Raw genomic sequence first — 26,181 nt, 5'->3', positions numbered from 1 at the left:
CCCTTCACTGCACTGACCACTCACTGCACTGGCCCTTCACCGCACTCACCACTCGCTGCGCTGGCCCTTCACCGCACTGACCACTCACTGCACTGGCCCTTCGCTGCACTGACCACTCACTGCACTGGCCCTTCGCTGCACTGACCACTCACTGCACTGGCCCTTCACTGCACTGACCACTCACTGCACTGGCCCTTCACTGCACTGACCACTCACTGCACTGGCCCTTCGCTGCACTGACCACTCACTGCACTGGCCCTTCACTGCACTGACCACTCACTGCACTGGCCCTTCACCGCACTCACCACTCGCTGCGCTGGCCCTTCACCGCACTGACCACTCACTGCACTGGCCCTTCGCTGCACTGACCACTCACTGCACTGGCCCTTCGCTGCACTGACCACTCACTGCACTGGCCCTTCACTGCACTGACCACTCACTGCACTGGCCCTTCGCTGCACTGACCACTCACTGCACTGGCCCTTCGCTGCACTGACCACTCACTGCACTGGCCCTTCGCTGCACTGACCACTCACTGCACTGGCCCTTCGCTGCACTCACCACTCACTGCACTGGCCCTTCACTGCACTGACCACTCACTGCACTGGCCCTTCGCCGCACTGACCACTCACTGCACTGGCCCTTCGCCGCACTGACCACTCACTGCACTGGCCCTTCACTGCACTGACCACTCACTGCACTGGCCCTTCGCCGCACTGACCACTCACTGCACTGATCCATCATTTTTGTGCTGATTTTTGCGTTTTCCTTGTTGTTGAATTTGAGCCTCTCGGGTTTCCGTCGCTGCCCGGACCGGCAGCTGATTGGTCACATGATCCTGCAGCAGCGGAACTGAAGTGGGGAAAACAGCGGCGGGACCGGGACCGGCAGCGGGAGCGGAGAGCGGGCGGCGGGAGCGGGAGCGGAGAGCGGGCGGCGGGAGCGGGAGCGGAGAGCGGGCGGCGGGAGCGGGCGGCGGGATCGCTGAAGGACGAGCCGGGCACAGGGAGAGACTGTTGGTGACAAATTCCAGATCAGATGGCGGCAATTGTCAAAGAAACCCAGAGGTAAAAACAAATACAAGTGAGAGATTCAAAAACTCTGCACTTTACCTATCAAAATCTGCTCTGATAGCCAGCAATGATCCTTTACCCTTTATTCATGTTAGCTGGTACAGTGGTTAGCGCTGCTGCCTCACGGTGCCAGGGACCCGGGTTCAATTCCAGCCTTGGGTCACTGTCTGGAATTGGCACATTCTCCCTGTGTCTGCGTGGGTTTCTTCCCATTCTCCAAAGATGCGTCAGTTAGGTTGATTGGCCCTGATAAATCACTCATTCGTGTCAGGGGGATGAGCAGGATAAATACATGGAGTTGTCATGTTGGGATGGGACCTGTGTGTGATTATTGTCAGAGTGGGGTTGATGGGCCGAATGGCATTCTTTTGCACTTTAAGGATTCTATGAATCACAGGTTATTAGTATATGGGGAACATGGAGCTTCAAACACATCAGCAATGATCTTACTAAATGGTAAAGTAGGCTCAAGGGTCCGAATGGCCTACTTCTCCTATTTGGCATTTTCCTATTAAATAGCAGCAACTTACTGTTTGTTTAGTGGGGTGAGGTGGGGTTTCAGCAGCATTTGTGCGGGGAAGACCTGGGTGATGTTATAGAGATGAAAGTTGCTGGTCTTTTGATAGAGAGGCTAAGGCACCTCAGTTTGGGGTTGGCTAGATGCCAAGATTCTGAGTGAGTTCAACCTGGAACAGGGCTAGAACTGGTAACTCGATTATAGAATTCATGGCATGGGCTGAAGAGGATATTTGTGCTGTACCCAGTGTTGTAGTTAATTTAAAACTGGATGTTAAATAAATTGACAACACACATGCAGGGGGTTGAGGGTGCAGAGCCAGTGATGTGATGGAGGAGAGTGGAATCAAAAGAAATGTTGGAAGGGCAGAATGGCTATTGACAATATATGTGTGAAAACTGATTCCACGTCTGGGGTTGATGTTGCTAGTAGCCAGTAGAGGAGGGATGGGATGAAGGAAAGATCCTTTTAATGGGGTGGGATTGGGGAAAAAAGGCTGCAAATGTAACAATGTAGATGCAGGAACAAAAATTTAGAATGTATTTATTAGTGTCACAAGTAGGCTTACATTAGCACTGCAATGAAATTAGTGAAAATTCTTCAGTCAGCATTCTCTGGCACCTGTTCGGGTACACCTGAGGGAGAATTTAGCATGGCCAATGCACCTAACCAGCATGTCTTTCGGATTGTGGGAGAAAACCAGAGCATCCAGGAGAAGCCCATGCAGACGTAGGGAGAATGTGCAAACTGCACAGTGACCCAAGCCGGGAATTGAACCTGGGTCCCTGGCGCTGTAAGGCAGCAGTGCTAACCACTGTACTCCTGTGCCACCCAGATGAGAAGGCATTGCTGGGTTCACTCAGGCTACAGTTGGGCATCTGTAAATTACACCAAATGAGGGCCATCTCATTGAGTCGGACATTGAAGGAGAGTCATTGGAGGAGATTGGTATAGCTGCTCATATCTAAGTCTGCCAAGTTATCACAAGAGGATGCCAGTGCTGATGGATGGGGATGTTTAGATGTTCGATACTATTTGATAAATAAAGAAGTAAAACGATAAATAGAAACCCATACTGACAAGTTGTTAAAGCATTGATCTGAAGATTTGCTAAATAGAAAGGTGCTTCAGTATTTTCATAAACAGTTGTTATCTGAGAATCATAAAATATTACAGAGCAGAGGATTTTTCATGTTTATGCATCCTTGAAAGAATAGTTGCACTTAGTCTCACATCCCCGCCTGTTTATAATTATATTGTAACAAATGAAATTTAAACAAAGAAAATTCAGTGGCTGAAATCTTAATCAGATGAAAGGAAACTTATCACCTTTTTGATGTCAGGAAAAAGCTTTATTACCATATGGTCCATTCTCGACCTTCTCCTGAGGCCCCCGGCATCACAGTTCTCAGCCAGTTCAGTTCACCCCACGTGATATCAAAAGTTGGTGAAGGCAATGGATACTGCAAAAGCATGACAATAGTACTGAATACTTGTGCTCCAAAACTAGCTGCCCCCTTAGCCAAGCTGTGGAAAATTGCCCATGTATATTCTACACACAAAAAGTTGAACAAATCCAACCCAATCAACTACCGCCTCATTAGTTTACTCTCAATCATGGAACGAGACATCAACAGTACCATCAAGTGCACTTACACAGCAGTAACTGTTCAATGACACTTGGTTTGGATTCCATCATTACAACCTTAATCCAAGCATTGCCAGTGAAGCTGAACTCCAGTGGTGAGGTGAGAACTGCTGTCCCTCACATCCAGGCAGCATTTGACTGAATATGGCATCAAGAAACCTGAGTAAATCTGGAGTCAATGGGAATAAGGGGAAAAATTCTGCACGGATTGAAGTCATACACGGTGCAAAGGAAGGTAGTTGTGGTTGTTGAAGGTCAATCATCTCAATGTCAGGACGTCACTGCAGGATTTCCTCAAAGTCGTGTCCCAGGCCTAACCATCATCAGTTGCTTCATCAATGACTTCTCCTTCGTCATGAAGTGAGGTAGGGATGTTCGTGGATAATTGCACAAAATTCAGCACTATTTGTAAATCCTCTGACACAGGAGCAGCACATACATCTGTAGCAAGACCTAGCCAACATTAAGGTTTGGTGTGATAAGTGGCAAGTAATATTTGTGACACAAGTACCATGCAATAACCATCTCTAACAAGAGAGAATCCAATCATCTGCCCATGACATTTGATGGCATTTTCATCACTGAATCCTCCATTGTCAATATTGGGGGAGTTACCATTCATCAGAAACTGAACTGGACTAGCCATATAAAAATTGTGATTATAAGAGTAGGTTGGAGGCTGAGAATTCTGTGGGAAATAACTCACTGCCTTAATCCCAAAGCCTTTCCACTGTCTACACTGCTCAAGGCAGGAGTTTTACAGAATACTCTCCACTTGCCCAGATGAATGCAGCTCCAACAACACTCAAGAAATTTGATGCCATCCAGAAAAAAGTAGCCCGTTTGATTGGCACCCCATCCACCATCTTCAATATTTGCTCCCACCCGAACTGGAGCACAGTGACAGCAGTGCGTACCACTTTCGAGATACACTGCAGCAACTCACCCAGACTCCTTCCAAATCTGCGACCTCTTCACCACCTAGAAAGACAAGGGCAGTAAAACATCTTCAAGTTCACCGCCAAGCCACACACTGACCTGATTTTGGAACTATGTTACCGTCCCTCATCTGTCACTGGCTCAAATTCCTGGAACTCACAAACAGCACTGTGGATGGACCTACACATTACATGGACTGCAGCAGTTCCAGAAGGTAGCTCATCATCATCTTTTCAAGAGCAATTAGTGATGGAAAGTAATCGCTGGCCCAGCCAGGGATGCCCACATCCTGTGAAAGGATTTTTAAAAAACCCTGCTGGTGAAGGATATGGGAAATGTTGGTATGCTACCTTATGTGATGAGCATCTAACCTGACATGCACTTAACCAGAAAAGCCAAACTGCCTCTCTTGACACTTGAAGTTTGTAATTATTTGTTTTAATGAAGTAATTTGAATCCCTTGCTAGTTTTGTGTGCCATGACATACATTTGAATTATTATGTCTCTCACTTGACAATGTCAAATAAAATAGGGAGTAAGATTAAATACTTGGACTCCAGTTCTCAGGCACACTTATTTTTAGTTAATGGACCTCAAATGACACTATTTAAGGAGTCCTAAAACATGCTGTCTCGGCATGATTTGGATTGATGTTCACTGCTAATTTTTTTAAGGACAAAATGCCCTCCATTTATCTCGCACCACATTTCTTGAGAATATCCCAAGTGCTTCAAAGTGACTCACTTTTTGAATTGTGATCATTATTATTTAAAGAAAGACAGCAGCCAAATTATGAACAGGAAGATCCTCAAACAGTAAATAACTAGCTGCATGCATACTGGTGTTGATTGAGGGGAAAGGTTGGGCAGACTCTGGGAGGTTTCCTGGCTCCTCATTGAAAATTGTTTTTATGTTTATTTATTAGTGTCACAATTAGGCTTACGTTAACACCAATGAAGTTACTGTGAAAATCCCTTAGTCCCCACACTCTGGCACCTGTTTGGGTACACTGAGGGAGAATTTAGCATGGCCAATGCATCTAACCAGTTTATCTTTTGGACTGTGGGAGAAAACTGGAATGACAGGAGGAAACCCACGCAGATACAGGGAGAACATGCAGACTCTACATAGATAGCAACCCAAGCCTGGAATCGAACCCAGGTCCTCAGACCTGTGAAGCAGCAGTGCTAACCACTGTGCCACCGTGCCATCCTATTGCTGCCAGCAGTAATGTCCATTTAACGAGGGACTTAAACTTATGGGTTATCAAAACACATTTTTGTAATCTCCCAGAGTCTGCCCAACCTTTCTCCCTCAATCAACATCGGTGCCCCTCAAATTATGCCGTTGAAAGTCCCTATTTCCTATTGTTGTCTGAGCTCAAGTTTTCACCTGAATTTTGTGCTCAAATCTGCTTTTTAGAATTACATAGAGACTGAGTAAAGTTATTCATTTGACTCATTTTCTCTTTGTACAGCATAAAGCAAGCTGTAACCTTAATCAATGGAATTGATTCTGGTAAATTTCCACGACTGCTGTCTCGCATCCTTCAGAAACTTCACTTGAAGGTACTTAATGGAAAATATGTAACTTTTATATATGACAATAGGGTATCTGAATGAAACAACTAAATTATATTACCATCATGATGTATATTGTTGATGTTTTGAGAAGGATTGAATCCCTTTACAATTTGCTGTGCTGTTTGGTTTGGTTTAGAGCATGAATTCATCCTGCTGGTCACAGATGTTTTTATAAAAAAAGATTTGTTTTTGGGTTTGGGACAGACTTGTGCTTTCTTTTTTTGCTCATTGGAGTTATGATTTTATGTATAAAGCCCAACATTTCCACTTGTATTGATTTTTAAACACTTGATTCAACCAGACTTATTTTCCTATGTATGTTGATCAATAAATAATGCTTCAAATCTGCAATAGAAACAAAGCAAACTTAGGGATAGGAGTAGGTCCTTTAGCCTCTCAAGCCTATTCAGCCCACCATTCAGTAGCTGATCTGCGACCTGACTGTATATACCCACCTTGGTCCCGTGATTTCTTCATACCTTTGACTAACAACCTAGCTATCTTAGTCTTAAAATTAACAATTGAGCTTGCATCAGTTGCTGTTTGTCCCTTATGCTTGACGAAGCCTTTCCTAATTTTACTCGTGAAAAATCTGACTCTTTTTTTTACAGTACGTGCTCCCCAGTCCCAGATTCTCCAAACAGCAGAAATAGATTTCTTTTATCTTCTGTAATGATTTTCCTTGATATTTTGAAAACTGACTAAACCGCCTCTTAACCTTCTAAATTTCAGGGATTGCAATCCTAGTTTGTTCAATCTCTCCTCACAGATTAATAATATAGCTTATACAAAGAACAACCCAGCACGGGAAACAGGCCCTTCGGCCCAACAAGCCCGCGCCGCCGCATCACCCTACACCTATTCTACCCTGCGTATCTACAAATAGAACCCCTGACTTAGTCAGATTCAGGGGAGAATAGTGTCAATTTGGTAAAGCCAATCAGCCTAAGAGCACATCTTTGGGGTTAGGGAATGTACAGGATTTCTGCACCACAGATGCAGGTGCAGGATGGTATGTTGTCTCCCTGGTGCCAAGGTTAAAGAGGGGTTGTGTGAATGGTCAGTCATGATCTGTATTGGTACCAGTCGCACGGGTGGAAAGATCATTTCTGCGTGTTGGACTTCAGAGAGCTTGGGGAAGACTAGCAAGGCGGACCTCAAAGTAATTTCTGATTATGCCTATTGGCACATGCTAGTGAGTACAGAAATAGGATAAAGCAGATTAATGCATGATTGGAGAGATGGTACTAGAGGGAGGGTTTTAAATTCCTAGGCACTGGGACAAATTCTGGGGCGATATTGTAAGGTTTAAGACTTTGAGGTGTAAAATGCTTCCAATTGAAAAAAAACTTTAAGGTCCAAATTTTTAAATTCTGACACTAGGGTCCTCAGTTGACCTACGAAGTATGAATAGTCAGTATTTAGGAATCAAGTGGAATTTATTAAGCAAGATTTTATATATAGAATTATAGAATACCTGCAGTCCAGAAGGAAGTCATTTGGCTCATCGAGTCTGCACTGACTCTGTGACAGAACCTCTCACCCAGGTCCTGACTTCTGCCCTATCCTCAAAATCCCATATATTTACCCCACTGATCGCCCTAACATCTTGGGACACTGAGGGGCAATTTAGCATGGCGAATCCAAATAATCTGCACATCTCTCGACTGTGGGAGGAAACCCATGCAAACACTGGGAGAACATGCAAACTCCAAACAATCACCCAAGGCTGGAATTGAACCTGGGTGCCTGGTGCTGTGAGGCAGAAGTGCTCTAGCCACTGTGCTACCCTGCACAAGAAGAAGCAAAGGCAATGCAGAAAATTTTCATCCCACAAAATCCCAGGAACTCTTGGTTTTGTCAGCACCAACAATGTCCCTCATCTTCATCTTTTGAAGTGATGTTGAACTGTGCCCAAAAGAGTTCTACACCTAAGCCATGGTATCACTGTGCCAATGAGAATAATGATTTCTCAACTTAGCTCCACTCCATCCTTTTTGGACATGGTCCAAATTTACTCCTCCTACTGGCCATAGGATGCAAATCTTCCTGGGTCACCCCATCTTTGCAACATTAAGTTTACATTTTCTCTCAAACAAATGCACATCTCCTCCCAGTTACAGAGAGGCCATAGAGTCACATTCTCTTGTCAAGATATCTGGATCCAAATCGCACAATGAAGCTATTAAAATCAACAGTTAAGACCACTTCTTATCATAATATCAGAGAATAAAGATTTCCTCTCTGGTTCGGATTAATTAAAGTAATGGATTGTTTGGTTAAACAAAAGGTGTCATCTTAAGTTCAGGCTGATTTTCAGTGTTCCTTTATTCTGATTTAAAATGGGACACCTGTTTGTATTGTGGCCGTTATGACAGCTTCAGCTCAGGACTCAAAGGAGCTCTGTGATAAAACAATAAAACATTATTCTTTCTTCACAAACAACTGCTTTCCTGTTCCCCAGCTCCCCTGACTGTTAATTGTCCAACAGGAAACCAAAACTGAACCACTTAATTTGAAACTATAATTACAGAATAAAATCCACAGATATGACAGATTCTAAAAATTAGTAGAATTATCAAAATCTTGCAGGTAGCGCCTGTACAGGCCGGGTTCATTGCATCTCTACAGAACAGGGACTCATGTCCTTGTCGGGTAGTGTGCTAATGATGTTGAGTAGGATTTAAACTGATTTGACAGCGATGGGAACAAATATGTAACATTAGAAAGGAATAACAAGGTGTATAATGATTGGAAGAGACAGCATGGAAGTAAGAGAGAGTATAATATTAGGCACGGTCAGAGTAAGAGGAAATGCAATAATGTCTAAATTATGTTTACAGTTCATATTGTAATTGCATGAACTATGTGATAAATAAGGTTGGTGAGCCGCAAGCACAGGTGGTCTTGTGGGAATATGGCATGCAATAATGAAGATCTTCCTCAAAAAAATTGCAAGGCTGAGTACTTCCCTGAATATAAGAGGTTTGGGATGACAGGGAATAAAAGAAAGGTGGAGGAGTGGCCATATTGATTAATGAGAATATCAGTGCTGGAGAGTGAGGATATTCTAGAGGGGTCAAGGATAGAATTTATTTAGAGCAAAGAAATAGTAGACTTACCATTACACTAGTGGGTTTCTTTTTTATAGATCACCAATTTGTCAGAATGATTTGGAAAAGCAAGTTTACAACTTAATTGCAGAGAGTTGCAAGATTTTTCCTTCTCCTTCAGATATCATACCCTAAGACGTTGTTGGCGATAATGGACTTCCATTGGAATAATCCATGATTATGCTGGGCCAAGTACTGCAGTGGTTTGCTGTTAACTTCTACAGTATAACTGTGAAAGGAAAGTATCCAGCATTGATGGGTTGAACATGGCTGGAGATGATTTGACTGAACTGGGCTGAAGTCAACATGATGACTAAAGGAGAATCAGCTTTTTCAGAAATTTGGGCAGCACGGAAGACATTACAGTCCAACTGAAAATTAAAGATGGAAGCCAAGTGAAATGCCTGATGGCAAGATCTGTACCATTTGCTATTAGGCCGAAGATGGAAGCTGACTTGAAGTGACTGGTGAAGACTGGAGTTCTAAAACCTGTCAGCATCAGTGAATCGGGTGCACTCCAGTCATCAAAAATATGGATCCGTAAGGATTTTATGAAGACATCTAGGTCACCGTAAATCCAATGTTGTATGCTGAACCATTGCCTCGCACTGAAGATCTGTTTGCAGGGTTGGCAGGAGGCCAAAACTGACCTGAGCCAAACTTACTGGCAGATGAATGTGAGCAAGAAGTCACACGAAATTCTGACAATTGTGGTACGCAGAAGCTTGTTCCGGTACCGAAGATCACCATTTTGTATCACATTTGCTCCTGCATTGTTTCAAAGGGCAATGGCTCAGATCCTGGGTGGACTAAGTGGAGTCCAGTGCTATCTGGATGATATTGGACTGACTGGAAGATGAAGATGCCGCCCTCTAGAGATTGGAAGACTATGCTCTGAGTCTGAAAGGACAAGTGTGAATTTTTCCAATCCTCTGTTGAGTATTTGCGACACGTGGCTAACACTACTGGCCTTTACAAATCTCCTTCTAAAGTTAAAGCCATTAACAGAGGCACCTGCTCCTCAGAATATTAACCTTCCTGGGATTGTTGAACTATTATAAAAGATTTGTCCCAAATCTGGTAACAATTCTGAAACCATTTTATAATCTCTTGTGCCAGAACAAGTGGCCAGATCAATGCAATAGCACCTTCACGCAAGCTGAAGAGGCATAATTTAAGTCTGAAGCTCTCATGCACTTTGGTCCTACTCTACTCTTAGACCAGAATTTTACTGCCCACCTGCCACAGGATCTAACTTGGCAGGGACTGGGCAATGGGAAGATCCATTGACCTCGTGTGGCATGTTATGGTTTCGGGATGAGCGAAGTCATAAAATTCCCCCATACAGTTAGCTTGTGATGCATCTCCTTGTGTGTAGGAGCTATAATCTCCCACATCATGCCATGCAGTAAAAAAAGACCCATTGCTTTTATTTCTTAAACCGTAAGCAAATCTGCCCAGATTGAACAGAAAACACTGAGGTTCATTTTTGGAATGAAGAAATTCCATCAGTTCCTGTATGGGGGAGAGTTTACGATTCTGGTGGACCATCATCCTCTCAACCACTTTTGGACCCCACACAGGAATTCCATCACTTGCAGCAAGTAGAATGCAGTGATGGATGTTGCTTTTGTCTGCACATACTTGCACCATTAAGTACTGACAGTCATGTCTACATTGTAACGCGGATTGATTTTCAAGTTTGCCACTACTAGGTAGTTCGTCAGGCTGCTTGAAGAGAAACATCTACCTTGAACAGTAGACAACGTACTGCTAGGATAGTGAGAAAATACACTCGGTACAATGCTGTGCTCCAAGAAGTGATGGATAAGATTCTACTAGGAAACTCCTAATCTGAAACTCGTCAGACTCCATTTGGAGTTTTGTGAGCAGTTTTGGGCCCCAAATCTAAGGAAGGTTGTGCTGGCATTGGAAAGGGTCCAGAGAAGATTCACAAAAATAATGCCTGTAATGCAGAGCTTGTCGTATGAGGAACGATTGAGGACTCTAGGTCTGCACACGTTGGAGTTTAGAAGGATGAGGGGGGATCTTATTGAAAATTACAGGACACTGACAGGCCTGGATTAGAGTAGACATGAAGAGGATGTTTCCACTAGTAGGGAAGACTAGAACCAGAGGGCACAACCTCAGGCTAAAGGAACGATCCTTTAAAACAGAGGTGAGGAGGAATTTCTTCAGCCAGGGAGTGGTGAATCTGTGGAACTCTTTGCTGCAGAAGGCTGCGGAGGCCAGGTCATTGAGTGTCTTTAAGACAGAGATAGATAGGTTCTTGATTAATAAGGGGGTCAGGGGTTATAGGGATGTGAAAAATATCAGCCATGATTGAATGGTGGAGCAGACTTGATGGTTCGAGTGGCCTAATTCTGCTCCTAAGACTCATGGTCTTATGTACTATTCCAGGAGATTGGAGCTGTCAGTTCAGTCAGGATGTCTTCAATGAGTGATCATTCTGCTATTGAGGAAGCAGATATTAGAGAAGCTACATGAGGGGCCATTGTGGAGTTGTGTACGTGAAAGAAGTAGTAAGAAATTATTTCTGGTGGCCTGGACTGGATGCAGAAATTGAGAAGAAAACTAAAACATGTTCTTCTGTGAAGTAGGAAACCAGCTGCCATTAGCACCGCTCCAGCCATAGGAATGGCCTGAAGAGGCTTTGGCAATGTGTGCATGTGGCTTTTGCAGGACCTTTTAAAGGGTATGTTCTTAGTAATGGTTCATGCTCACTGTAAATGGACTGAGGGCACTGTGATGACATCTACCTCTTCTGTGAAGATCATGGAGAAGCTAAGAGAAGTTATTCTGGATTTCGTGAAGATGATAAACAATAATGAGCCTCAATTTGTCTCACAGGAGTTTGACAACTTCCTACAAGAAAATGGTATTTGACATATTCCTTCTGCGCTCTGCTACTAATGGGCCAGTAGAATGCTTCATTCAAACCTTGAAACTCATTTTGAAAGCAACCATGGAACAAATGACTTAATAAATACCTACTCGTCTACCAAGACCTCATCCGCTTTACTCGTGATAAAAAGGCAGCTGCGTTCCGCATTCTTGAAACCTCCAAAAGGCTAAGGAGATTGTGCAACAACAAGAACAAGTGGAACAGCAGGAAGGCAAAGTGAAACAGAGTTTTCCACCAAGGATAATTGGTTTTGGCTTGGACTAATCCACAGGAAAGAGAAGGGTTCCTGCCACCGTCCTTGCACAGGTAGGATCTGTCTCCAACGCTGTGCAGACCAGAGATGACGTTATCTGGAGGAGACATGCGGACCAGTTATTGGCAGCAAGAAGAGATCAGTCAAATCTGGAGGCTGTTGAAAATTCAGGGTCAGATGTATGAAGTCCTGACTTGAACCTTACAATAGTGCCTGCACTACTTGACACTGGTCACCTCCCCCTTCGTTCAACACAGAGACAACCTCTAATTCCTACATCAATGCTGGTTAAACTAACCACTGATGCCGTCGGTACGGAGATGAAGATGCCAGAAGTTCACCGTTAACTGTTGCGAGAGTGACGACCTCTCCAGACCGTCTGACTTATCAAGTGACTGTTTCATTGACTGTTGTTCACGTTGGACCTGTTTCAGGATGTTCAGTTTAAAAAGGGAGGATGTGTTATGTATTTGTTCCTGTTTGGCTCATTGGAGCTCTGTTGTATTAATGTATACACCGAAAATGATGTGATAGACCTGGTGCAGGAAACAGAAGCAGCAGCCATGGAAGAGATTACAGACCACAAATAATTTCATTTTTGATCAAAAGCTGTCCTGTATATGACATTTCCAGTACACAACAACAATGTTTCCACCTCCTTCTGTTTTCCCAGGAGTGGTTTGGAAGGCGGAAACCACTTAAGCAATTAAAAAAGCAATTTTACAATTGCAATGCCTCTCTCCCAACAGCTGATCTTTTAAATACTGAACCTTCATTAGTGCTCCTCATCCACCTGCTCTCCCTAATTGGACAGCAATCCTGCAGCCAGACAATTGACTCCTGGAAAGAGCAGTTGGAGAGCCCAGTGTTTGGAGGTTCTGGTCTGTGATATGGAAAGATCTTGTTGTGTCACCAGAGTCTAAGGCAATAATGATTTCACCCATGTTCAGTTAATTTCCTAACCAGGTCAGTCACTTATCTTCCATCCCATAGGGTCCAAGTTTAGCTAACAACCTTTTTTTTTTGAGAGACCGTGTCAAATGTTTCCTGAAAGCCCATATAAATTACTCCCATAGATATTCCCTGTTCACTACTTGACTACCTCTTAAATTCCCTCAAGTTCGTCATCCTCTTTTCAAATCCATGCTGACTCCCTGATCAACTAAAAATTTTCAAGATGTTCAACTTACTAATTTCCTGAGAATGCATGTCAGATTAACTGGTATATGTTCTTCCAGTTTTCTCTGCTACTTAAATTGTGCGTGACACTTTGCTATTTACCAACCTAAAGGAATGATTCCCCAATTCAGAGAACTCTAGAAGATTATAATTAGGGCAGCTACAATGTTCTCATCTACTTCTTTTAAAACTGTGAATTGGAAGCCTGGTCCTGGAGATTTTTCACTTCATACCACTCATTTCTTTATTGCTGATATTTTGTTTATGTTAATTTTGTCCCTGTCCTCGATTCAATAGTTTCCTTGAGGTGTCTGGCATGATGATCTTTTCCTCAACTGTAAATTTTCTGATCTCGTTTTATTTTACACTTTACTTTTCATTGGTATACAAATGTTTGTTTTGCATTTCTGATTTAACAAAATATTAAAGTAAATTTAAATATACAGTCAGTGAAACTTGGTCTGGTTGCAAACTGACAATTTACACCAAAGGACCTCTAAACTGGCAGCTTGTTATTTAAAGCCTTGTCTTAGTTCATATAGAAGTAGTTAGTTTTATAAGAACGTTCTTCAAATGTAATGAGTTACTTTTCAAAACTAACTAATTACTTTTGCAGTTCACTGGTATGATACAATGTTGGTTAGAATCTCTTGCATCAGTGCGATACTAATCAATTATGCATTTAGGATGAGCATTCATTTAATGAAGAAGAGACAGAAAAGCTTCAAGTCGCACTTTCTCTGGAAAAACAAGACCTCCGCTTGGTGCTGGAAACTGTATCTTTTATCCTGGAGCAGGTAAGATCATGAGAAATTGCATTATATTAAAAGTTTGGATGTGGCTACATTCCTTCTGATTTTAATAATACATTTAAAAGCTTGACAATAGCATTCAACTGAATAGCATTGCAGTTTTTGGTTGTGGAACTACAGTAAAAATTATTTTAATGTTTGATTTGGTTGACACTGCTGCCTCACAGTGCCAGGGACCCAGATTCATTCCTGGCTTGTGTCACTGTCTGTGTGGAGTTTGCATGTCCTTCCTGTGCCTGTGTGGGTTTCCTCTGGGTGCTCTGGTTTCCTCCCACAATCTGAAAGATGTGCTGGTGTGGTGCTTTGACCTGAACAGGCACCGGAGTATGGCGACTAGGAGAATTTCACAGTAACTTCATTGCAGTGTTAATGTAAGCCTTATTTGTGACTAATAAATAAACTTTAAAAGTAACCTTTACTTTATTTTGATATTAAAAGCTAACTATTTTTGGTATACAGTGAAGTCCCATCATTCGCAATTTCCTCTTTTCGCGAATTCACTTATCCACATCTTTGTAGACGCCTCATAAGAACATAAGAACTAGGAGTAGGAGTAGGCCATCTAGCCCCTCGAGCCTGCCATGCCATTCAATAAGATCGTGGCTGACCTGAGTGGTTCAGTTGCACTTACCCGCCTGCTCCCCTTAACCCTTATTGGTCAAAAATCTATCTATCTGTGACTTAAACACATTTAATGACGTAGCCTCCATTGCTTCAATGGGCAGAGAATTCCAAAGATTCACTACCCCCGGGAGAAGAAGTTCATCTGTTCTAAATTGACTCCCCCATATTTTGAGGTTGTGCCTTCTAGTTATTGTTTCCATTCTAAGTGGAAAAAAATCTCACTGCTTCTACCCTGTCTAGCCCCTTCATTATCTTATATGTCTCTATAAGATCTCCCCTCAGCCTTCTAAACTCCAATGAGTACAGGTCCAGTCTACTCAATCTCTCTTCATAAGCTAACCCCCTCATCTCTGAAATCAACCTGGTGAACCTTCTCTGCACCCCCTCCAAAGCTAATATATCCTTTCTTAAATAAGGGGACCAAAATTGTACACAGTGCTCTAGGTGCGGCCTCACCAGTACCCTGTACAATTGCAGCAAGACCTCCCTGCTTTTATACTCCATCCCTCTCGCGATAAAGGCCAACATTCCATTTGCCTTCTTGATCACCTGCTGCACCTGCAAATTGAGTTTTTGTGATTCACGCTCACGGACCCCCAGGTCCCTCTGCACAGTAGCATGTTGCAATTTTTCACCATTTAAATAATAGTCCATTTTACTATTGTTCCTTCCAAAGTGGATAAGCTCACACTTGCCAACGTTATACTCCATCTGCCAGATCCTTGCACACTCACTTCCCTATCCAAATCTCTCTGCAGACTTTCTGTGTCCTCCGCACAATTTGTTTTCCCACTCATCTTTGTGTCATCCGCAAACTTTGTTACCCTACACTCGGTCCCCTCCTCCAGATCATTCATGTATATGGTAAACAGTTGAGGCCTCAGCACTGATCCCTGCGATACGCCTCTAGTCACCGACTGCCCACCAGAAAAGCACCCATTTATTCCAAGTCTCTGCTTTCTGTTAGATAGCCAATCCTCGATCCACGCTAACACTTTGCCCTCACCTCTGCGTACCTTTATCTTATGCAGCAACCTTTTGTGAGGCATCTTATCAAATGCCTTCTGGAAATCTAAATATACTACATCCACCTGTTCCCCTTTGTCAACCGCACTCGTTATGTCTCCATAAAAATCCAGTAAATTTGTCAAACATGACTTTCCCTTCATGAATCCATACTGCATCTGCTTGATTTGAATCATTCTTTTCCAGGTGTCCTGCTATTTCTTCCTTAATGATAGATTCCAGCATTTTCCCAACTACGGATGTTAAGCTAACCAGCCTGCAGTTACCCGCCTTTTGTCTACCTCCCTTTTTAAACAGTGGCGTTACACGCCAAAATGCATTACCTTACATTTGTCCGGATTAAAGTCCCTCTACCATCCCTCCGCCCAAGTCTATATCCTGCTGTATCCTCTGCTGGTCCTCATCGCTATCCGCAAATCCAGCAACCTTTGTGTCGTCCGCAAACTTACTAATCAATCCAGTTACATTTTCCTCCAAATCATTTATATATGTTACAAACTGTAAAGGTCCCAGCACTGATCCCTGAGGAACACCACTTGCCACAGCTCTCCTTTCAGAAACACACCCTATCACTGCTACCCTCTGTCTTCTTTGTCCGAGCCAGTTTTGTATCCATCTTGCCAGCTCACCTCTGATCCCATGCGACTTCACTTTCTGTACTAGTCTGCCATGAGGGATCTTGTCAAAGGCCTTACTGAAGTCCATGTAGACGACATCCACTGCCCTACCCTCATCAATCATCTTCGTCACATCCTCGAAAAACTCAATCAAGTTTGCGAGACATGACCTCCCCTTCACAAAACGTAGTGGAAATCAGGCCTGGGTCAATAAAATGCGTCTTCAATCAGAAACTACTCTCTCTGAGTTCTTTGTGTTTGCTGAGCTGTATTAATAAGAGAAATCTCCTGCATGAAGTCAGCATAATACGTAGCTCCCTGAAAAGCTCCTACAGAAGCCATCTTTAGAAAATGCTGAAAAAAAGAACCAAATGCCGAAATAAAGATTTTGTTTACAAAAGGAAGATGTCCATTAAGTATTTCCTGCACAAGAAGTTCCCTAAAGTAGGACAGTAACATTCCAGACTCTGAGTTTATAAAATTATCTGATGGTTTAAAATGAATGATTTCTTGAAAAGTTTACTAGCTTATCAACTACCAACAACCTTTTCTCCCATATTTTTCTTCCTGTACAACATGTGAACAAGTTAGGGTTATTACATGGCTAGAGAAATAATACAGGTGGAAAGATTTCATTTTCCTGGAGTATTTGAACCAACCTTTGGACAGGAGGTACCTGTCAAAGGTAGATGGGTTCCACATCAACAGGACTTTTAGAGAAGCGAGGTTTCTCACCTTTTAGAGCAGCGACGTTTCAGGAGAGGTTTAATAGAGGTGTTTAAAATTATGTGCAGATTTTCTTGGTTGCATAAGGATTCGTGGCAAAAGGGTTGGTAGTGAGCAGAAACGGATTTAAAAAGAACCTGAAGTGAGAGGAGAATTTTATTTTTAACACAATAGTTGTTATGAACCAGTATATGAGTCTGAAAGGTGCTGGAAGCAGATACAATAATAACTTGCAAAAGAGAAATAATTGAAAGGGAAAAATTTACAAGACTATGGGGAAAGGGCTGGGGGCAATGGAGCAATTGTTCAAAGAGCTTACCGTGGCCAATGGGCTGAATGGCCTTACATGCTGTATTTTTTCATGACTTTGTTTTTGGTTGTTTTTTGACTTTGTTAGCTTCCTCAACCTGACCACAGGGAACATGCAGATCACTCAAAATGCTTTATGAAGTTTTTTTAATAACCAACTAAAATATCTATTATCCTAAGAGTAAAGAAATGTTCATTTACAGTCATATAATAAAATTGAGCCTTTGAATTTGTCTTTTAGTGTGTTTATACAGGTTTTTACTTGAGGAACTCCATTCTTCTTAAACCCTAGGGCTTGTTAATTATATATTTGCTGAGCCTCTCGAATTCGTGCATGCTGAATTTGGCTCGTACACCTAATTTCCCAAAATGCATCAATACTATTGTCAGTTTTATTGATGCAATATTTTCCTTCTGTTTCCAGTACTTTCTTTTAACTGATAGGGCAAATCTTTATTAGTTTTGAAAACTAGAGAACAAATTTCAAAAGCGTATTGAGCCTGAGAGAAGGGAACAAAAGCCACGTGCGTGTTGTAGCTTTTTTTTTGTGTTCTATAAATTTCAGAACCATGCATTAGGGTGAGGAATGGGTGAAAGTGTCTGTTCATGCTGATACTCGATATTCAGAAACCTCACAGGAGGTTCAAAGCAAACAATTTTTACCGGTGCTTTGCCAGTAGAAAAGGCTAGCAAGTTTGTTGGCTTCACAATTCGAGTGCCACGTAAAAACAGGCACATTCTGTATTTTAAAAAAAAGTAAATGTAAATTTTATCTTTCATGTTTCTACAAATAATTTTGAAAGCTTTAGGACAGAAACTGACAAAAATACCCTATTAGAGCAAATTACAGTCTATGCCCATACACTCTGGGAATTGTCTCTAAATACTCAGACAACACAATCCACATTTAGTTCACTGCATCACAGCTCTGGGGCCATGCATCAAATTCAAATCCTTTTGGGAAATATCAGATCCTTACGTAAACATTTTAATGACAATTCAATATACTTTTTGTTTAGACATGTAGTTATGGTATTATTCAGATGAAAGAATCTTGTTAGATTTGTGGAAACCTGGTTGTTGAATTCCATTGAATTCTGTGTTCATTTCAGAGTGGAATTGGAGAGAGCGTTATAAATGTGGATACTTGAGTTGATAAAATTTGTTTTTTAAAACTAGACAGTGTGAATTTGAGTTGCTCGAACCAGAAGTATTTGCTAATATAAGATTATAATATGTAGTCCCGGATGTCTGCCCCTGAGTTAGTTAGTGGGAGTTTTAAGACCACCTGGCATGCAGGAGAAACTTGCCCAAATGATGGAAGCTTCGTTCTGTTGGGGAGAGAGGGGATGATGCATTTTTCTTATTCGTTCATGAAACATGGATATTGCTAGCAGGGCCAACGTTTATTGTCCAACCCTAGTTAATCTTGAGAAGGTGGTGGTGAGTCACCTTCTTGTGTCACAGCAGTTCATGTGGTGTAAGTACACCACCAGTGCTGTGAGGGAGGGAGGGAATTCCAAGACTTTGTCTTTGGCCCAGCGACAGTGAAGGAATGACAATATAGTTCCAAGTCCGAAAGATGTTTGGCTTGTTATGAATTTTCACTTTACTTTTGTCTTCTTATCAGGCAGCCTATTACAACATGAAACCTGCTGCTCTTCAACAACAACTAGAAAATATTCATCTGAGTCAAGAAAAAGCTGAGGCCTTTGCCCAAGCCTGGACAAATATGGGTCAAGATATTGTTGAAAAATTGAGGCAAAGTACTTTTGCGCCTAAAAAGGTAATACTGTTTGAGACAATCAAAAATAAATACTGGGCTTTTTTTCTAAAAGGAGGAATTTGCACTTACGCCACAAAAATATACTAAAGCATTTCACAGGCAGAAAATTACTTTGAAGTATAATTGCAGTTTATCACAATAAAGGTGGCATACGGGTATGGCGAAGAACTGAATGATGACTTTATTTATGTTTCGTAATGTTGGTGAGGGAATGGTCCACAACCTACCTGTTACTTTTCAAATGGTGCCAGGAAACCTCTAATGTCCACATGACTAACATGAAGTTGTGGGCCTCAATTTAACTTTTCCTTCTTCATGTTCTACTGGAACGTCTAGGCAATGTTTCTGTACATGCCTTGAATCCGTGACTACATGGGCGTGCTATCAGCTGAGCCATGTCATAGTTCTAGCTTGTTTAAAACTTCTAGTTGTTAGCTTTAATTGTTTGCTAGCTACAGGCAAAACACTTGTGTTTTTCTCTCGGAGTTTTAGAGTCCAATCATGAAAAGCCAAGAATTCAGGGAAGTATAATGTATAATAATTAGACTTATAATTTCTGCATTGGTGGTCTCAAGCCGTTTGAAACTATGTTAAATTATTTTTTAAAAATGATGGTACAAGTTGGATTATTAGAATAGACAAGAGCATATGTGTCCAAATAAATGTGCTGTGTTTCTTACTAACGTAAATTGTAAATACAGACTTATTAGAGTCAAGTTCATCTTCACCAATAGCACAAGATGTGCTATTGACTTAAAATAGACCTGGGTTCGATTCCTGGCTTGGATCACTCCCTGTGTGGAGTCTGCACATTCTCCCCGTGTCTGCATGGGTTTCCTCTCACACTCCAAAGATGTGCAGGTTAAGTGGATTGGCCATGCTAAATTGACCCTTAGTGTCAGGGAGGTTAGCAGTGTAAATATGTGGGGTTATAGGGAAAGGGCCTAGCTGGGACTGTGGTCGGTGCAGACTCAATGGGTCAAATGATGATCTCCTGTATTGTACGCATTCTATGATTCTAGAAGTTGAGTGCAAGCAAATGACAGCCTGCATTACATTGCACCCAATTATCTTTGCCATTGATTTCAAATAACCTATATTATCCCAATGTGTTCATTAAAAATGTGGATGACATTAGTTTGCTAATTGTTTTTCAGTATTGAGGCAAGTTCTTTGAACTAAATTTATGTACGCAGCTAGTGAATTTTCCATGGTATTGCATGTGCTGAGTCAAGACCAAGTGCTGTAATAAGTCAAGTAGCGTTACAATTTTGGGTTATGGTAGGAGAGGGAGCAGAGACAGAGACATAAATAGTCTGGAAATTTATTCTAATGTCCAACATTTTTGCTGAATTAATACCTCAAATCACATTTACAGCTTGAAAAGATTGGGTTCTGTCTTAATCTTGAAATGGGTCATTCAACGCAAGCCAAAATGAAATCTCCTCATGCTATTCTGGAGCTTGGAATCAACAGTGAAGACTGTGAGGTAAGTGAAATAGAAATGTTATAGAAAGGAAAGCAACATTGTGTTCAAATTGGTATAGTTTATATTGGACAGCTGTAACCATACACATGTAAATTTCAGTTTTGTGCATCTAGACCCAAAAAGATTTTATGATTAATGGACTTGAGCAGTGCAGGGTTTTCATTTGTGCACCTTTGCCCTCCTCTTTTGTCCTTGAAAAGGTTGACTCCTGCTCAGTTGCTTTTCTATGTGAATTGCTCACCTTCTCGTACATCACTCATGCAACCCTGTTCTTATAAGAACGTAGTCATTAACTGTTGATGAGGTATTTGTTGTTGATTAATATCTGTTGAAGTGTGCCATTGCATAATTAGCACCTTTCACATAAGGAAGGCAGAAAAATGTTTGCTTGGGGAAAATAGCAATGAAAATTAAGATGGCTTGTTTATATCTGTAATGGTATACTTGCCAGGACAATTTCTTTAAGTTAAGAGAGCAATATCTTGAGAAAGGTCTGACCTGTGGAAAAATAATAGCATTTTATGTTATGACTTGGTGTGAAGGAATGAACTGACTCTACCCAATTTAACCTCTTTGGTTGGTCACTACAAAAGTTTAAGTTTCCTTTTCATAAGCGTATGCCACTTTCAAATCAGAATGTATGAACATTCTCTGAATGAGCAGAACTTTCCTCCAAGTAAACATCTGGAAAACTAACTTTCCAGTGCCGCCTTCAAACTCTGGTTCTTAGTTATTGACTCCACTCCTCTTCCAGGCAACTGTCTGAGAATAAACAAACTGTATGCTCATGTGATGTTGGAATTTCAGCTTTGTGAAACCTATGGACAGAAATCCAAGCCAGCTGTTTGCAAAGAAGTAAAAATCCTCAGGAGAGTCAAATTTCAAAGAGGCAAAATGGAGAGGACAATTATTTGAGTCAGTCTACCATTTAAACGTTATTCTTTGGATTAAAAATGAAGAATCTCTAGATTTAAATTAAAATATTTAACCCTGAGATATGCTACTGACCACTTGTCCATGCCATCACAAAGACTGTCTACTTCCACCTCCATCACTCAACTTCACCCCTGTGCGACAATACTGTGTCTTTAAGAAATGAATTTTAATCATGTTTCTTTGCAGGATGTTTTGTCAGCACCATGTTTTCTGTAGCCGGCGTCCTTTATTGTTACTGAAACATTATAACTGATACCATGTTGATTTTAATCTGAACTGGTGCAGTGTTCTGTGATTTTAATGATCCTTTGGGATTGCTGAGCAATAAGGAGCCAATCACACAAGGTTTCTTGAGATAAAGAAAGAGCAAATTTATTAACAACCACATCCGTGGGAAAAAGCTTAAAAAGTCACAATGTCTCACATACTGGTATCAGAAATGAGGGCAGTTCGGTCCAATAAGAAAAATTCAAAAAATATACTGTAAGTTTTCTTTGCTTGTCCTTGTATATTTTTAAATATTGGGGTTAATTTGGGTTAGCTGGTGTCTCGTCCTTCTCCAGAGGTCCCCAGAATCTCAAATGTCAGTCCTTCAGCCAATTCGATTCACTCCACGTGATATCAAGAAACAGTTGGAGGCACTGGATACTGCAAAAGCAATGGATCCTGATAACATTTGGCAATAGTACTGAAGACTTGCGCTCCAGAACTTGCTGCTCCCCTAGCCAGGCTCTTCCTGTACAGTTACAATACTGGCATCTCCCCAGCAGTGTGGAAAATTGCCCATGTATGTCATGCACACAAGAAGCAGGACAAATTCAACCCAGCCGATTACCTTCCAATTAGTATACTCTCGATCATTAGTAAAGTGATGGAAGGGGTCATCAACAGTGCTATCAAGCAGCACCTGCTCAGCAAAAACCTGCTCAGTGATGTCTAATTTGGGTTTCGCCAGCTCCTGACCTCATTACAGCCTTGGATCAAACACGAACAAAAGAGCTGAATTCCAGAGATGAGGTGAGAGTGACAGCCCTTGACATCAAGGCCGTATTCAACCGAATGTGGCACCAAGGAGCTCTTGCAAAACTGGAATTAATGGGCATTGGGGGGCAGACACTCCGCTGGTTGAAGTCATACTTGGCACATAGGAAGATGGTTGTTGTTGTGGAGGGTCAGTGATTTCAGTTTTAGGACACCTGCAAGAGCCTCTCAGGGTAGTGTCCTAGGCCCAACCATCTTCAGCTGCTTCATCAATTACCTTTCCTCCATCATAAAGTCAGAAGTGGGGATGATTGTGCAATGTTCAGCACCATTTGTGACTCCTCAGATACCGAAGCAATCCACGTTCAAATGCAATAAGATCTGGACAATATGCAGGCTTGGGCTGACAAGTAGCAAGTAACATTCACACCACACACATGCCAGGCAATGACCATCACCAGAAAGAGACACACTAACCACCGCCCTTTGACATTCAATGGTGTAACCATCACTGAATCCCCTTGGGGTTACCATTGACTAGAAACTCAATTGGACTCAAACACAGTAGCTACAAGAGCAGGTGAGAGGCTAGGAATACTGTGGCAATAACTTTCCTCCTGACTCCCCAAAGCCTGTCCACTGTCTACAAGGAACAATCAAGAGTGTGATGTCATACTCCCCATTTGCCTGAATGGATGCAGCTCTAGCAACAGTAAGCTTAACACTATCCAGGACAAAGTAGCCCACTTGATTGACATCACATCCATTCCCTCCACCACTGATGCTCAGTAGCTGCAGTGTGTACTATCTCCAAGATGCACTGCAGCAATTCGCCAAAAATCCTGAGACAGCAACTTCCAAACCCATGTCCATTTCCATCTAGAAGGACAAGGGCAGCAGATACGTGGGAACACTACCACCTGCCAGTTCCCTTCCAAGCCATTCACCACATTGACTTGGAAATATATCATAGTTCCTTCACGGTTGCTGGGTCAAAATCCTGGAATTCCCTCCCTAATGACATTGTGGTCAACTCACAGAACATGGACTGCAGCAATTCAAGAAGGCAGCTCACCACTACCGTCTCAAGGGCAACTAGGGATGGGCAATAAACGTTGGCCAGCCAGTGATACCCAAATCCCACGAATGAATAAAAGAAGTAGAAGATGTTGCAATTATTACAAGACCTCAGTTCGCCAGTAGATTTCTAATAAAGTTGACTTCTGAACTGTTTAATGCACTTCTTTCAAAAGAGAGGTGGGAGAGACTGAGCAGAGCTTTTCAACCTGTTTACTCTCCTGAAAATTTTCATGACACTCCCCTTGTCACTTGCCAGTTCTATGCAGTGGTTGTAGCCTGACCTGTTATACTTCACCCAACGTGTATTTCCAAGAGGTTTTGGGTGGGCCTGGCAGCTATTGCTTTATTATTCAGCACCTTGCATTTTAATATCTCTTCCTGAGACAGTGATCAGTTTCAATGGACCTGAAGGTTTGTTTGTTATTTCACATTCACCTTCAAAGATAACCTTACATTTTTAACTACTTTGTTCAGTTGAAAGTTTGAAAACCATATTTCCAAAACTAAACGGGCATTGCCTCGACGGTTATGAAGGACGTGGAAGGCGATCAGCACTTTCACTATTGGTCATTCAAGGTTCAGATTGAAAGTGTATAACTTTGTATTATTTTTATAATCCTATGTAACCCCTATATATGGATTCCAGTCACCGCATTCTTTCCTTAATTATAGAATAATGGAAAATCTGAGCATTTACTGGCACTTTGAGGTTCAGATATCTCTTCTGCCACCTAATCCCCAAAATCTTGCAGTAATATGCCCCAAAGTGCAGTCCCTTGCCATTGAATCTCATCCACTTTTATGACCACAGTCTTGGATAGAATCATTGAATTATAAAGGCACCATGAGCCTATATCTTCTGTACTGTGTTGACTATTTGAAAAAATACCCAATTCCTCCCACCCCACTTCTCTTTGCCCATTGCCCTGCAATTTTTTTCCTTTTTTTGCCTTGATTGATGAGCGAAGAATCCCCAATGCTTTTTTTTAAAACATTCTCAATTTGTCCTACAGCATTCAAAGACTTGTGCAGATGTACCCAGGCCTCTCTGTTCCCTCAGCTCTCTTTAAAATTGTACCATTTAGTTTATATTGGCTCTGCTCAGTGTTCCCACTAAAATTAATCACCTCACACTTCCCTGCATTAAATTTCTTCTGCCATACATGTGCCCATTTCACCAGTCTATCTCGTTCTAAAGCCAAGTACAATCTTCTTCACTGTTTACCGTATCTCCAAACTTCTTGGCCTTTTGAAACTATGCCCTGAATGTCTGGGTCCTGAAACTGATGCCTGCAGGACATTACTGTGCAGAAGAAATAGGAGTTGGTGTAGGCCATTCAATTCTTTTAGCTCTACCATTCAGTAAGATCATGGCTGAATTAACACTATTTTCCCACCTTCTTTCCAGATTTCTTGATCCCTGTCCAAGTGTCCAAAAATTTAACTCTCTCCATCTTAAATGTACTCTTCAGGTCAGCCAAAAATGTCTGGAGTGGAGAATTCCAGCAATTCCCAACCCTCTGATTGAAGACACTCTTCCTCATCTCAGTCCTAAATGGCTGACCCCTTATCCTGGGACTATGTCTACCCCTCCCTATTATTGACTTTACAGTAAGAAGTCTCGCAACACCAGGTTAAAGTCCAACAGGTGATGAAGGAGCAGCACTCTGAAAGCTTGTGGCTTGTGCTACCAAATAAACCTGTTAGACTTTAACCTGGTGTTGTGAGATTTCTTACTGTGCTTACCCCAGTCTAATGCTGGCATCTCCACATCATAGACTTTACAACCAGGGAAAGCATCTTTCTAACCTGTTAATCACTCTAGGAATGTTTAACACTTAAGTAAGATCACTTCTGTCTTCTAACCTCCAGAACATTAGGTCCATTTGACTTAAACTCTCCTCAAAGGACAAACTGCTCTCCCCTCCAATGTTTAAAAAGCAACAGTTCACCACTACTCTCTGCTTTCTGTCCCTGAACATGTTTTGAGTCTAGATAGCCACTGCTCCTTTAGTCATTGGACTTCAATTTTGCTAGCAAGCCTATCATATGGGACTTTGACAGCTTTTCAGTGTCCATATGCCCAATATCAAATGCACGGCCCTTGTCAAACTTCTGCACTAAATTAGGAAAGAACTTTTATCAAGTTTGTCAGCAATTAATTATCCACGCTAGCTTGCATATTTTTGCCAAGTTCAAATTTATTTTGGCTTGGGTGATTGTTTTTAAATGTTTCTGCTCCTCCCAAACATCAGACTGACTGGTCTGTAGTTTTTGGGTTTAATAATCTCCCCTGCCTTTTACAGGGTTCGCCCAATCCTCTGGCGCCATTCCCACATCGAAAGAGATTTGGAAGATTTTACCTGTTTTAAAGCTTGTTTGATAAAGCTTGTTTTTTATTTGCTTTACTCATTATTTGCTTCAGTAGTTCAGGATCCATCCCATTTGGATCAGTGACTTATCTACTTTGAGCACTGCCAACCTTTTAATAATTTATCCATTTTTATCTACCATCTCCTCCTTACAGGGATATTGGCAATATCCTCTTCAGGGAAGACTTGGGC

At 41.8% G+C, this 26,181-nt stretch overlaps 1 protein-coding gene across 2 annotated transcripts in view; it reads left to right on the top strand.

The window, feature by feature from the left end:
- The first annotated feature begins 972 nt into the window (after positions 1–972).
- The window catches only part of commd10 (COMM domain containing 10), a 100,202-nt gene continuing 74,993 nt past the window's right edge, over positions 973–26,181 (top strand). For both annotated transcript variants that reach the window (XM_080188982.1, XM_080188981.1), the window contains exons 1-5: positions 973–1,067; positions 5,655–5,745; positions 13,918–14,028; positions 18,976–19,131; positions 20,510–20,620. In XM_080188982.1, coding sequence (XP_080045108.1) covers positions 1,039–1,067; positions 5,655–5,745; positions 13,918–14,028; positions 18,976–19,131; positions 20,510–20,620 — 498 coding nt within the window. In that variant the 5' untranslated portion in view covers positions 973–1,038. The remainder of the gene's footprint in view (positions 1,068–5,654; positions 5,746–13,917; positions 14,029–18,975; positions 19,132–20,509; positions 20,621–26,181) is intronic.

Source organism: Carcharhinus amblyrhynchos, chromosome 5 (assembly GCF_965287045.1).
Source record: "Carcharhinus amblyrhynchos chromosome 5, sCarAmb.v2.hapA, whole genome shotgun sequence".
In the NCBI taxonomy this organism is placed as follows: domain Eukaryota; kingdom Metazoa; phylum Chordata; class Chondrichthyes; order Carcharhiniformes; family Carcharhinidae; genus Carcharhinus; species Carcharhinus amblyrhynchos.
The sequence above is the reverse complement of the archived record's forward strand: the minus strand, read 5'-3'. Positions and strand labels throughout refer to the sequence as shown.